Raw genomic sequence first — 15478 nt, forward strand, 5'->3', positions numbered from 1 at the left:
CTTGAGATTGGCACGCTCTCAGACTCTAAACTACTATGCCGTTTTACTGTAATTTTTAGATTTAACTCAATACGATGTTGTTTCAAACATAGTAGCGAATAATATCTTTCTATTAATATTTTAGGTCAATATTTTTTTAGATAGGCGCACGTAGCGCGCCAACCTAACTAGTTATATAAAGTATCCTAAAAAACACTAATTAGCCCTAAAATCAAAAGCAGTTAAGTAGTGCTAGGGATGCAGATTGTTGAACCTAAGGTTGTCCACTGATATATCTGCGGTGACTTGAGACAGTACCAATCTTCAGGGTGGTGGCGTGGTGCAGCTTGTTGCATGAGCATTAACAGGAAACATGTGATTCGAGGTCTCCAATATGGACCAGCAGGTAAGATTCAGGTGGTTTTCGTGAAGTACCTAACAAAAAAACAGGTAGCTCTCTTCCAGGAGGTTACCCCTTACAGTATTAGCATGGAGCAAAACTCCACACTTTCCACTCAGTTCTACTCAAGACGTAAACGGCAATCAGAATGACCCCATGATTTCAACACTCACCACCGGCTGCCAGGAAAAAAAAATCATCAGATTGGTAGCTTCCATTCCCGGCCACCCACTTCCCACCGGCACCTAATTAAACATTCCCAGATAACGGCCATATAAATTAGCAACAATCCCGCCAGAATAATCCCCGGCGAGCACGGCCACGGCCACGACCACATCGTCACCACCGCCGGCCATGGAGGACTGGCTCTTCTACTCCCTCACCACGCTCTTCTGCCTCCTCTGCTCGCTCCTGCTGCGGCGAACCCGCAGCCCAGGCAAGGCCGTCCACTCGGCAGCCGATGCATCCGTCCCTCCTCTCCCTCCCGGCCCCGCGTCGCCGCCGGTGGTCGGCCCGCTGCGCTTCCTCGCCCGCCGCGACTTCGACCTGGAGCCCGTGCTCCGCCGCATCGCGCGGGAGCACGGCCCGGTCTTCACCTTCGCGCCGCTCGGCAAGGCGCGCCCCACCATCTTCGTGGCGGCGCGCGGCGCGGCGCACCGCGCGCTCGTGCAGCGCGGCGCGGTGTTCGCCTCCCGCCCGCCGCCGACGACCTCCGGCGCCGTGCTCACCAGCGGCGGCCGCAACGTGAGCTCCTCCCCCTACGGCGCCACGTGGCGCGCGCTGCGGCGGAACCTCGCCGCCGGCGTGCTCAACCCGGCGCGGCTGCGGGCCTTCTCCCCGGCGCGGCGGTGGGTGCTCGACGTCCTCGTCTCCCGCGTCCGCGTCGAAGGCGGCCGCGGCGGGGAGCGCCCCGTCGCCGTGATGGAGCCCTTCCAGTACGCCATGTTCTGCCTCCTCGTGTACATGTGCTTCGGCGACCGCCTCGGGGACGCCCGCGTGAGGGACATCGAGGCCACGCAGCGGGAGCTCCTCGGCAGCTTCCTCAGCTTCCAGGTCTTCTCCTTCCTCCCGACGGTCACCAAGGTCGTATTCCGGCGGCGGTGGGAGAAGCTCGTCTCGCTGCGGCGGCGGCAGGAGGAGCTCTTCGTCCCGCTGATCCAGGCGAGGAGGGACGCCGGCGCCGGCGGGGACGACTGCTACGTCGACTCCATGGTGAAGCTGACCATCCCCGAGGACGGCGGGAGCAGGGCGCTCACCGACGGCGAGATCGTGAGCCTCTGCTCTGAGTTCCTCAGCGCCGGCACCGACACCACGGCCACCACGCTGCAGTGGATCCTGGCGAACTTGGTCAAGAACCGAGCGATGCAGGACAGGCTGCGGGACGAGGTGAACGGCGTCGTCGGCGCCGACGGCGAGGTGCGGGAGGACGACCTGCAGGCGATGCCGTACCTCAAGGCGGTGGTGCTGGAGGGGCTCCGGCGCCACCCGCCGGGGCACTACGTGCTCCCGCACGCCGCGCACGAGGACACGACGCTGGACGGGTACCGCGTGCCCGCCGGCGCGCCGGTGAACTTCGCGGTGGGGGACATGGGCCTCGACGAGGAGGTGTGGGACGCGCCGTCGGAGTTCCGGCCGGAGCGGTTCCTGCCCGGCGGGGAAGGGGAGGATGTGGACCTGACGGGGAGCAAGGAGATCAAGATGATGCCCTTCGGCGCGGGGCGGAGGGTCTGCCCCGGCATGGCGCTCGCGCTGCTGCACCTCGAGTACTTCGTGGCCAACCTCGTGAGGGAGTTCGAGTGGCGCGAGGCCGACGACGGCGAGGAGGTGGACCTCACCGAGAAGCTTGAGTTCACCGTGGTCATGAAGCGGCCGCTCAGGGCCAGGGCCGTGCCGCCCGGCGTTGCAGCTGCTTGATCGATCGAGTTCACTCTTCTCTCTAGCATGGTAGTGGAATATTGGGATTCTTTGCCTATCATGTCGTGCCATTATGTTATGTATACCCAACGATTAGGGTGACGAATTAACTTTCTCTTGTTCTTTTGGGTGTGTACTAGTGGTCGTAGCAACCTGAAGCTAGCTCAACTAGTGTGTATGTGTGTACAATAAGGCATCAATTAGTAACTATTTAGTATACACTGCTACGGAGTTGAATTTATGGTCACAGCGTGTCTCGGGGACTTTACATTGCTATGGTTTGTTTGCATCGCCCAACATTCATGTTAGCTAGACTATAAGGCCAAGTATCAGTATATTTGGCGATCGTGCGCCAGGACAACAAAGTAGTAGTAGTAGCGAATAAGCATTTGACTTGTTAGTTCGTGCTATACTCTGCCTTCTACTCATTCTTCTTTTTTTTTTCGGGACAACGGGTGTGTGGGTGAGTGAATGGGCGGGGGGTTTCACATCCATATGCATGTAAAACTAAGCGAAAAGAAGATTGAGAAAATAGATACAAAAAAATGAAATATTTGATAAAAAATATATAACAAAACTCCAACATCTCATGTTTAGGCGTACAAAAAGATAAAAAATAATAAAAAAGAAAATTTATGGGACGTTGTTCTCCAACATAGAATAAACATCGCGTTTATATTATTCATCCAACGTCTTTTCTTATAACCGTTCAACAGTTAAAATATGTTTTAAAAAGTGAGCTAAAAATATCCACATATAAACTTACATGCATGTTTAGTATATTTTTTTATCTCCACAAATGTGTCGTACTTGGTCAGTAGGAATATAAAGGAAAAAGAAAATGCAACTTGGTTTGTAATTCTAAAAAAGAACTTTGAAGTATGAAGCTATAAACTTTGTACTACAGTAATAGTTTCTTATTAGTTTGAAAACTTTTGAACCTGAAGCCATAAACTTATTACTATCATATGAATAAATTTTATTAGCTTCCCAAAAACTTTGAAATATGTAGTACCACAGCAATAAAAAGTTTGCAGCTCCAAGAAAAACTTTCAAATATGAAACTATAAACTTTGTAGTACCATAGTAATAAAAACTTTGAAAGCCAAAAACTATGAACTTTGTACTAGCACACTATGATATTTGTACTAGGACATAATAATTTTTTGTTTACCCCCAAAAACTTTAAAATCTGAAACTATAAACACTATACTAGCACACTAATAAATTGTTATTGTACCAAAATTTTAGAATATGAAACTATGATATTTGAATAAATAAATATATTTTGACTACTCATGAACCATGAAAAAAAATAGAGATGGGTAAGAGAAAAGTATACTCACTGGTTTGAAGAGGTGTTGCTTGCCACCATCGGTGCTTTACATGAGTTTCGTAACAAATATACCACTATCGCAGCTGTGTGCAGGAAAAAAAAAGGCAGAAAAAATTCCAACGCCTATTGTACTATATCTGAAACTTACTAGCAGCATATAACAAACTTTGTATTCGTAGACATAGAAATTTGTACTCCCAAATACAAAACTTTAGTTCAAACTCTTGCACTATAAAAATTCAAAAACTTTGTGCTAACATGTTGTCAAACTTTATACGCTGGAGTCTTGAACTTTTTAGTTCCAGAACTTTTCACACTAAATTCAAGAACTTTGCACACTAAAATAGGGGAATAAAAAGCCTAGAATGAAAAAAGGTTCAAATATTATGCTAGGAAAAGATCCAAAAGCTTCGTATATCCACCCTTGGATCTAAATTTAATGAACTTTCTACAGGTAAATTATAAACTTTGTACACCTTCAAAACTTTCTAATCCAAAAACTTTAGACTCTTGCATCCAAAAAATTTGTGCTAACATGTTACAAACTTTGTACTTTGTATATTGAAAAACTTTATAAAAATATTTGAGATTTGATATAAAAAAGTTTCAAATGGTATATTTAAAATCTTTGGACAAGTCCAACTTTCAAGATCATCTGAAAACTTTACATTCAAAATTTGGTAACTTGCACTTTGAATTATGGAACTTTGAAAACACTACTTAAAAATATTTTACAAAACTAACTCCAAATATTGCAGTTTAATAATTTTCAAGAGTTTCTATTACATTGTTTCAAAATATTTTGAAAAAAGTCTAAAAACTTTGTAATTCATAACTTTGAGTTCAAAATAATAAACTTTCTACTATCATTAGGGGTGGTAAAAGGCCCAAGATTTTGAACTATAAAATCTAAGGGCCGGGCCCTAAAATGGTCGGGCTCTAATCTTATACAATTTTGAACTAAATAATTTAAGAGCCTTGTTGAGCTGTGAAGAGGCCACTAGGGTCATGGCCCATTACCACCCCTAACTATCATATTGTAAATTTCTATTATCACATTATAAAATTTATACACCCAGGAACCAAAACTTTGTAGTTCCAAACTTTACAGTCACAGCTGTAGGAAATTTGCAGTAGCACATTTCAAACTTTGTGCTCCATGGTCAAAACTTTAGAAGGACATGTTAGAAACTTTTTACTAAATTTTATCTGAGGGGTAAATAAGAAGGGAACATATCAGGTGCAAACTAACCTCTCCGTGCAAACTATGAAAACTTCAATCTGGACCATCAGATCAACATCCAATGGGAGGGGCGCAGAGAGGTGGAAGGGGGGATTTGCAAAAGTGTGGTTACCCAATCCAAGGGCGGGTCCAGATTGTAAAATTATTCAATCTCTCATACCCCTTGGATGTTGATCCAATGATTCAGATTGAAGTTTCCATAGTTTGCACGGAGAGGTTGGTTTGCACCTGATACGTTCTCAAATAAGAAACTCCATATATATATTGATTGGATATCCTCATACCCATTTACATATGTAACTTTAAAATCATGAATATATATACTATAAGACCATAGACTTCGAAAAACAAATATTCATAGCATTTTGACTCAATACACTGAAATAAAGAACTTAAGTGAATTTATGAATTCATGGGGGGACTAGAATCCCCCCTGTCATCATGTTTTCAAAAACTCTGTGCTAACAAGTTTTCAAACTTTATACGCTAGAGTCCACAACTTTGTAATTCCAAACCTTTCCACACTAAATTCAAGAACTTAGCACACTAAATTTGGGCCAAAAAAAAGCCCCGAATGAAAAATCTTCAAGCATTATGATACAGAAAAGATCCAAAACACTTCGTATATCCACACCTTGAATCTAAATTTAATGAACTTTCTACAGGAGGATTATAAACTTTGTACACCTAGATTCAAAACTTTGCAATCCAAAAGCTTTAGAATTCTACATCAAAGAATTTTGTGCTAGCATGTTACAAACTTTGTACTCTATATATTGAAAAACTTTTTAAAAATATTTGAGATTCGATATAAAAAAGTTTCAAATGATATATTTAAAAACTTTTGACAAATCCAACTTTTCACATCATTTGAAAACTTTACATTTAAAATTTGGTAACTTTGCACTTTGAATTCTTAAACTTTGAAGAACAGTGGTTAAAAATATTTTACAAAACTAACTCCAAAAGTTGCAGTTTAATAATTTTCAAGAGTTTCTATTAACATGTTTCAAATATCTAAAAAAAGGATCCAAAAAAACTTTGTAGTTGAGTCTGAAATTCCGAACTTTCTACTAACTTATTGTAAATTTCTACTATCACATTATAAACTTTATACATCCGGATCCAAAACATTGTAGTTTCAAACTTTAAATTCACAATTGTAGGAAATTTGTAGTAGCACATTTCAAAATTTGTGCTCCGTGGTCAAAACTTTATAAGGACATGTTAGAAACTTTTAACTAAATTTTATATGAGGCTAAATAAGAAACTTCATACATATTGGTTAGATACCTATTTACATATCTAACTTTAAAATCATAAATATATAAACTATAAGTCCATACACTTGGAAAACATATATTTAGAGCATTTTGACTCAATACACAAAAAGAGCTTGGTTTATTGAAAATCTGAAATATGTGTGCAAACCGTAGCTCAACGGGGGCATCCCAAACTTATAAAAAAATGCACCCTTGCCAACTAAGATAATTGACCTCCTGGACGGCGAGGGAACCGCCGGCGCGGTAACCGCCGGGCGCGGGATCTCCCTGCCCGTCCCTTCTCTAGTGGATCCCGCCGTTGCTCACGGTGCTCCTATCCCTCCGGCGAGGATGACCCCGAATCGCCGGCGAGATCGACGCGCATGTGGATCCCTCCTTTGCTCCGGGCGCACCTTCCCCTTGGCGAGAACGAATCGCTGCGCGACCTCGCTCTAGCAGATTTGGGGCTGCTCCCGCCATGCCTTCCCTCGGCGAGAACGAAGCACTGACGCCGGGCGACGAGATCGACGTGCGTAGATCCCCTCCTGGCTCCTGGCGTCGCTCTCACTCGGCGAGAAAGAATCATTGATGGAGATGGCGGTGCAGCGGCGTGGCAGATTTTGGGGCTGGCAGAAATTTCGGGAAAATGAAGGCAGTGGGTGGATGGGGGAGGGGAGAATTAGAATCGGTAACCAGCATGGGGAAAGTAAAAGCGGCACGGAAGGGATGGCGCGTGGACAGCAACGCACAGACAACAAAAAGGGAAAGTGGAGTAAAGAAGCTAGACTAATATGAGGTGATCGTTGCTACGGGTCCCAACGCATGAGTGCCAACTAAGAATTTCGCATTTAATAGGTCTGTTTGGAATATGCTAATCCTATTTCAGTTAATTGAAATAGTATCATCTCATTAGCTGGTTGAACCCAACTAATCACAGCTAAAAAAGTCAAAATATCATTTTACCCCCAATCATTTCTATTAAATTTCCCAACACATGGGTCTATTAATGTTAATAATTAGCAATTAGTTGGTGGATCCAAACACACCCAACCGCTTGTTAGCTAATCTTTAGCTAGATAATAAGGGAGACGCCTTCCTTTCATGGGAAGACTATTATTAATTAACTAGCTAATCAATAGTTTATAAGGATTCAAGGACCATATAAAAAATTGTTCGAGTCATCGGGGTAGAGTTGCGTGCGTGTATTCATAAAGGTGAGTGTGCATGCGTTTGTACTGTATTTCGGGGGGGGGGGGATTGCATAGCTCCTTTAGCGAAAAAAAATGTGTAGCCCCTTTAGCGGATCCAAAATCATCGTCGACCAGGACCAACATCAACTACCAGCATCCGAAGCAGAACCCAACACACGGGGAGTGACAAAAAGCGACTGGCCAGGGAAATAGAAATTACTCAATTGTCATTTTCTTTTTGAGGAATTATTACTCGATCATGGTTAGGAATTACGAAAAACAATAGTCCCTTCTACCATGCGTAACCAGCGCCTCACGGAAGACGGATCCACTCCAAGTCCGACACAAACGTCCGATTCCTCTTTGTGGCACTGGCAACTCGCAAGCGAATCCACTTCGAGTCCGAAACAAACGTCCACGGCAACCTATAAATCCAGCACCCGATCCCCTCCGACGCAACACATTACCCATCAGCGCGAGAGAGAGAGGGACAAGAGAGGACGACGGCGATGGCGCGGCGGGGCACGGAGTTGTTCCCGGAGCTGGGCGCGCACTGCGACGAGGCCGACTGCAACCAGCTGGACTTCCTCCCCTTCGAGTGCGACGGGTGCGGCGGGTTCTTCTGCGCGGCGCACCGCACGTACCGGGGCCACGGCTGCGCCAAGGCCGCCGACGACCAGGGCCGCACCGTCGTCGTCTGCCCGGACTGCGGCGACTCCATCGAGCGGGCGGCGCCGGGGCAGGCCGAGCGGGAGATCCTGGACGAGCACGCGCGGTCGGGCCGCTGCGACCCGGCGAGGAAGCGCAAGCCGGCGTGCCCCGTGCGCCGGTGCAGGGAGGCGCTCACCTTCTCCAACAGGATCCGCTGCAAGGGGTGCGGCCTGGAGGTGTGCCTGAGGCACCGGTTCCCGCGGGACCATGCCTGCGCAAAGGGGGCCCTCGCCGTGGGGCGGTGCGGCGGCCGCGACGCGCTGCGGGAGAAGGAAGGCGGCCGGCGGCCGCTGGCGGTGTCCGTCCGGAGCTTCAAGATCTGTTGGCAACGGCTTTGGTGTAGCTGTGGCGTGTTACAACTTACAACTTAGTACAAAGCCAGGGTTCCTTCATTGCAAATTTCCAAGTGAAGTTTTTCATGTAACTGTTCGCTGGATGTAAAGTCTTCCATGTAATTGTGAGCTTCGTGTGTGATGTTGTGTAAATGTCTCCTTGTGTATTAACTCAAACTCTGAGTTCAAAAATCGCTCAATTTTGTGTTCCAACAAAGAGAGCAAACGACAAAGTAGCATTGTTCACATCTGGATGGGCTCTGGGGACGGAATTGAACAGAGTAAACTCTTTCTTCGGGTCGACGTCGTACAGGATGCACTCGTACAGCCCGTCCAGCTTCTTTCGCTGCGCCGACGACTGCGGGTGGGTTTTACGTGATAAAACTTCTCTCGTATATGATAAAACTTTATATTATCTATCTTCATAATGACCTCGCCAAGTAAGCAAAATTGCTGATATGCCATACAATTTTCAAAATCACTAGATGAGAACTCAAATTTTGGCAGCATACGAATTTTTATGAGATGTTGCAATAAGTATGAGATAGAACCGTACGGGTATGAAAGTATTTTTCTACCCGTGTGCAAGTGTGGGTAACTTGATGCCTGTTTGTCGTGTTTCCTTTGCCGTGTACAACACACGGCCAGACCCGTACCAGCAAATTCAGAGACCCTGTGCAAAATAATAGACTGGGGTTTTAGTGGCTTAGTGCAAGATCGCGAATACCAAGCGATGGGAGCCAACAAGTGTGATATGTCGTGCGAAAGGAAGCGGTAAGCAATGCACCTACAACGATTCATCTTCTAGGAGCAATTTGGGTCACGTTTTGTCACAAATTAGATCAATAATAAATTAAATCAAAATATCTACGTAATTATACTTAATGTATACACAGTATTTTGGGGCCCTGTGCGGTCACACGGCCCGCACGGGCCCAAAAAGGGGCCTACACACGGTAAAGGCTTTGCCGTGTGTATATTGGCCTTTGCCGCGTGCATCTAGCACACGGCAAACTACATGTTAATGACAACAAATACGTATATGAGAAACTAATGGTTACAAAAATTGCAGTTAGGCAAAGAAAAAAACTTAGAGCATCTTCAAGAGACTAGCTAAACTTGGTTGGACAGGTAAAAAAAGGAAAAAGAGGAGAAATCACCATCCAACAAACTCTCATATTGCTATGCTCAATACCCACCTCGCCATCCCGTGCCCCTCGCTTGGCTCCGCTCCGCTCGGTATCTCTCCCACCCGCCCTCCCGTTCCCACGCCGATACTGGCCCTGAGCCCTCAAGCCACCGCTCCGGTGCCCTGTAGCCGCCGCCCCGAGCCCTCGCGTAGGCTGCCCGGCCCCAGCGTCGAACCTTGGCGTCCATGCCCATCCCGTGTTGTCCATGTAGTCCTCGCCAAGTTGCCTGTCCATCCCTGCGCGAAATCAACCATTGCACTGCCAGCCTTCCCCATCCACGCTCGCTGGCGCGGCACGATGATGCGGTAGCACGACGGCAGATGAGGAGCATGGATGCCAGCAATCCGTGTTAGATGTGCAGGATCATCTAGCTCAAGATTAGAACCACACATAGATATAGAATTAGGCTTATACCTTGGTCTTCTGCTCATCCATCACCTTTGTTCTTCCTCTGTGCTTTTTCTGCTCATGTTTAGGGTACAGAAAAAAGGGTGGAGTGCCCTTCCTATGGTTTCTGTGTTGTGCTGGAATTGGGCAGCTAGAATTTTGGGGAGAAGTTCATTAGCTCTCTTAGGTTAGCCCCTTTAGAGGCATCTCCTCCCTCATATTTATAAGCACAGCACCACAGGGGGACAACACCTTGTGGGGTTGCCTAGAGCCTTCCAATCAAAGACAAAAGTCCAATTTGAACTTGCTTACTGACAGCTTATCACTTGGCTGTCATCATCTTAATGCCGACATCATCGCCGACATGATTATCACTTAGCTGTCATTATCTTAATGCCGACATCATCGTCGACATGATCAACCCAACATTCTCCCCCTTGATCATAAGGCTAAACTTATAAGTTCATTTCTTAACAAAATGACATACCAAGACAAAAAGATTACAACGGTCAATTATACATACCATTGAACCCAGTTACTATAGTCTGCCACCTCATATCGAATGAACTTTTTTAACTTAGGAGCTCCAAAACTTACTCTTTATCGTTATACAAAACTTATGGATTCATTTCTCAAAAGACGGTACACCAGACCAATCAATCACTGCAGTCAATTAAGTATAACAGGACTAAATGACCATGGTTCCCGTTCAAAATCAAAATGAATCCTCTTAGGCTTATGGAGAGATGGTATCTTTATTGTACCATAGTGCAGTTTGTTTTTCATATACATATATATATATTCTTATGAACTTTATGTGCGCACTTCAAAATTGAAAATCAAATATATTTCCAGAATCATAATTTTGTCCCTGAATAATAGGCTGCCATTTAATCTTTATGCCGGCAAAATTGTAGAGGCAGACCTCTTAAACTATGATATGATGCTTAGCACTTACATCTTAATGCTTATATCTTAACACTTATATACTAAGCACCAAAATTAAATACATAATTCTCAACACTTATGTCCTTAATACTTATTTGTTGAGCACTAAAACTTAAAATCTTAATACATCATTAAGACCTTGAAACATACAATGTTTGATTCTGGAATCAATCTTTCACAATGTCTTGGGCCTGACAATACCTTTTGACACATTACTCGAATAGAACTGCACTCTTTGCATAATAAGTTTTGGGATAAATTTCTTAAGAAATTCTTTATTCTCTTAAAATAATATGGATTAGAGACATAAATCCATATCTAAACTTCTAGGATTAAACATGCCACAACTTAATATTCATCTTTAATGATGTCTGGAGTTGGGTGAAACCATTCCACAATATGGCTCTCCCACAAAGGTGCAACTTTTGTGGACATTAATGCACCTTTGCTAAGAAATATTATTGTCTGAACCTCTCATAACTTGATGGTTACCAGACTTTCTTAAAAGTGAGCATGTAATCCCTTAGTGCCATATTTATGGCACACAAATTACTTTAACGCTTATGCCGACAAAGCAATATGTTTTGAACAATTTTCCAGGGGTCCAGTCCTAGACTTATGTTTGCCAGATATCCCGGTCTTCAAAATTTTAAAGGCATATCATAACTTTAGGTATATACATCACTTATGTCTGCCACAACATAAGAAAACTTATTGCCCTTAATGGGAGCAATCATAATTTTGGGGGTAATATTTAATACTCCAATTTTCTGGACCAATCTTGGTGAATCTTAATACTCAAAGAACATAAGGAACATCACCAAGAATAAACTTAATTCCCTGAGGATAAAACTCATTCCTTATAATATACAATATTCCTATTGCTTATTGTCAACAAGACGTTGACTAATCCAAATTTCTTATTGAACTTTATTTCATTATTCTAAATGCTTATACCCTCAATGTAATGTACAATAATAAGAATTTATTTTCTTTAATATACCTTATCATAATAATTAATTTCTTATTTTACATGAACATCTTCCAATGAGCATAAGATTGTGCCTTCCATAGTCATATTTAGGCATTGTCTTTTTAGAGGAAGCTCAATATAAATATTAGGAACTTACAAATTTTCATTCCATTAGATGGAAAGGATTCTAAAAAAACTTATCTTTTAGTTGGGAGACAATTATGTAAGGCATATCATAAAAAGATGGCTAACGTAGGCCATTAGCATTAAAAATAAATCTAATTATACTTTTGTCTTAAAACAAACACTCATTCTTAATAACCCTTAATTGCATCAACTAAAACTTTAGATTCAATGAAATATTCTAAACAATATTAGTAACTATATTCCTTCTAAAACATAATGGAAGCTAATTAACAAAATCAAGATACTAAATACAAAATCCCCACATATACATAAGTGTCTTAAATTTTAATATCTTTCATAATCTAATTATGTAAAGGAATTACTTAAAGAAATGAAATATAGACATACCTGATAAAGTATTTCCTTCTTTTATTCTTAGTGGGAAGTTCAACTCTCCCCCTCGAAATATGGACTAAACGATAGAGTCGTATTTTGATGAACTTTCATAACAAATATTTCTCATTATTGGGATGAAGGATGCGAAAACTTTATACTAATGGAGAAGATTTCCAATAGCTTAACATTAACCTCCTATCCACTTTTAACACTTGAGGGCTTTATCTTAAAACTTTCATATTCATGTGGCCAAAATATCATCGTACTCATAATTGTTTATGAGCATAAATTTATTTGAGCCTCAATCATAATGCTTTATGATTGGCAATATGATAAAATGAACTCAAAAGGTTCCAATGACCCTTTATTTCTTAGCTTTATTCTTATGATCTTTAGGCTTTGAGAATTACTTTTTCATTATTGCCAGAGAAATTACAACATAATTGTATCAATGGATTTGCTCCCCAGATCTTTACTGACATTGATCATAAGATAGATTTCTTTAGATTGCTCAAGGCTTCTCTAATAGGAGCTTATTGCGTTTATCCATGCAATCATAATTAATGACCTCATGAACAATGTATTCTTATGTATTTAGTCTATTTCTTATTGAGGGTACTTAAAACAGCCAAGAAAATTATGGCTAAATTCAAAATATCATCAATAGGATACTTTAATTGAAAATTTTGACAATATTTAATCATTCTACTACCTTGCATCACCTTTGGGCAGAAACAAAGTAGAGCTTAACATAAAAATAAATATTAATTATTCTTCATCTTATTATTATAGGCATAAAATTTCTTATGCAAATATTAATATTCAGGGAATGTTATATCAATATAATCAATTTTGATCATGCTTGAGACTTGAATATTTAATTGATCTGGGAATTAAATAATGGCACATGGCTATAAAAAAACTTTGGTCATAATATAGCCATAAGTCACATATATAATCATAATATTTATCAAATCTCAAGAACACTTTAATCAGAGGCATTTATTTGCGGAAGCGTAAACATTAGTTGTTAATATTCTCTTATGGTTACTCAAACCTTTTGCTTTTAGCATAATTCCCCAATAATACATCAATTATTTTTTGTAAATTATAATACATCAATTATTCTTGTGGCCTTATATAAGAAAGGATCCATAAGCCATTCATGCATTAAGATTTTCCCAGAACATTAACTTCTTTTATTGATCCAATCCACATCAGCTTTGGCCAGAAGTAGATAGGAACAATAAAATTTTGTGAACAAGTATTCATTAATCACCTTTGGCCAGAATAACAAATACAAGTCACACTTTATTTGACTTTCGTCTTCTTTTACTGATCTAGCTCATATCAGCTTTGGCCAGAAATGGACAAGAGCAGCAAATTTTTTGTGGTCAAATATTCATCAATCATCTTTGACCAGAATGACAAATATAAGCCACACTTCATTGAAATAACATGTCTCTATGTGCTTCTTTTATTGAACTAGTCCACATCAGCTTTGGCCAGAAATGGACAAGAACAATAAAATTTTGTGGACAAGTATTTATCAATCAGCTTTGGCCAGAAATGACAAATACATGCCACACTTATTCATTTTGAGACATGCTTAATGAAATAATCTTTTAATATTCATGGCTTATGGATGAAAATTCTTTATTAAGGACAATCCTTGATTGAAAAAGTCAACATTAGGTTAATGCCCAATACTTTATTATAATCCAAAACATAATTTGAAACTAGCTAAATCATAAGAGGCCACACTTATTTTCTTAGGAATGAATCAATCATCAATATTAACTTATGGAAGAAACATTTATCATAAAAGGCATTATTTAAATAATACTTTTATTTTGGGCAACTAATATTAATTGGTTTATTTTTGGGCTATATTTATTATAAATAAAAGGGACATAATTTCTCATTATGGAGAATAAGCACGAATAGCTCAAGACTTAATTTTATTGCCCAAAATAATAATATTTGATCTCAAACTATGAATTATATTAGTTTATGACCCTAATATTCTTAGTGGGCAAAGAACTCATAACTTCATTAAAATAATTTCATAAAATAATACTTAATGAAAACAAAACTTAATTTTGCATAATATTATCACATTAATGTTGGGCATAATAATCAATTCCATAAAGTGGGAAAAAAAGGAAATTTCATTACATAATAAATGCATTCATTATTCTTATCATCATTTGCTAAGGCATGATAAAAGATATTTAAACATAAAATAACAATCATAATCATAATACTTAAAAGTGACATACTATTTATAATCTAAAAATAGCATTATCTTAGCTCATCAATTCATTTGGCCCATCACTATGCAGCCCGATACTTATTTTATAATTTTTCAGGAAAAACATCAAAGAAATTAGGCCCAAAGGCTCTTTTCCGACCTGGGCCGATTCCGGCCTGTCCCATTTGGCCGCACCGCCTGCCCACTTGGGCTCCAGGCCCAAAAACCTGGGCCTGGGCTGAGGAAGTGGCGCTCCCGTACCGGCCTGCTAGGCCTGTGGCGGCAGCCAACACCCATGAGCCACTGGATCACGATCGAACGGCGTGGGACACGTGCATCAGGGATCAAAACCGCCGGTCGGCCGGCCCCTACGAAACCCTAGCTTCATTTCTTTTCCCCTTTCTCTTTCCTCTCCCGACCAGGGCGGCTGGCGAACGAGCGGGCGATGGCGACGCGGAGTGCCAGCCGTGGTAGAGGGAGGCCATGGCGCCGCCGAGGTCCACTTGCCGGAGCTGCGTGCCGCCTTTGCAGGCGCGCAGCCCTGTCGAGCGCCGCTCGACTGTGCCCTATGGCGCTGCGCGCACGCGTGAAGGCCCACGGCGGCGGCGGCCGCCATGCCCGGCGGAGCCCCTAACGGCAGCGTGCAGGAGGGGAGCCGGCGTCAAACCGTTGCGGTGGCGGACGAGGGGACTGCTCGTGGACCAAGCCCCAAAGCGTGTACCCGCTCAGAGGTGGCAACCATGGTGTTGCTGTAGTCGACGACAGCCATGGCGGCCCTAAGGTATGTCTGCCGCCCTTCTTTAGCTTAGGGTTAGGCTTAGGATTCAAGAGACTTGG

The 15478-nt window shown here is 42.4% G+C and overlaps 2 protein-coding genes across 2 annotated transcripts; both read left to right on the forward strand.

Moving 5' to 3' along the window:
• Positions 1-682: 682 nt before the first annotated feature.
• On the forward strand, positions 683-2561 carry LOC120697140 (cytochrome P450 89A2-like). The gene has a single exon (XM_039980270.1). It carries the CDS (start codon positions 734-736, stop codon positions 2291-2293), a length of 1560 nt encoding a protein of 519 aa, XP_039836204.1. The 5' UTR covers positions 683-733; the 3' UTR covers positions 2294-2561.
• A 5078-nt stretch (positions 2562-7639) lies between these two features.
• On the forward strand, positions 7640-8516 carry LOC120697150 (zinc finger AN1 domain-containing stress-associated protein 17-like). The gene has a single exon (XM_039980281.1). The coding sequence runs from the start codon at positions 7834-7836 to the stop codon at positions 8404-8406; it is 573 nt and encodes a 190-aa protein (XP_039836215.1). The 5' UTR covers positions 7640-7833; the 3' UTR covers positions 8407-8516.
• The last annotated feature ends 6962 nt before the right edge of the window (positions 8517-15478 follow it).

This window comes from Panicum virgatum, chromosome 1K (assembly GCF_016808335.1).
Source record: "Panicum virgatum strain AP13 chromosome 1K, P.virgatum_v5, whole genome shotgun sequence".
In the NCBI taxonomy this organism is placed as follows: domain Eukaryota; kingdom Viridiplantae; phylum Streptophyta; class Magnoliopsida; order Poales; family Poaceae; genus Panicum; species Panicum virgatum.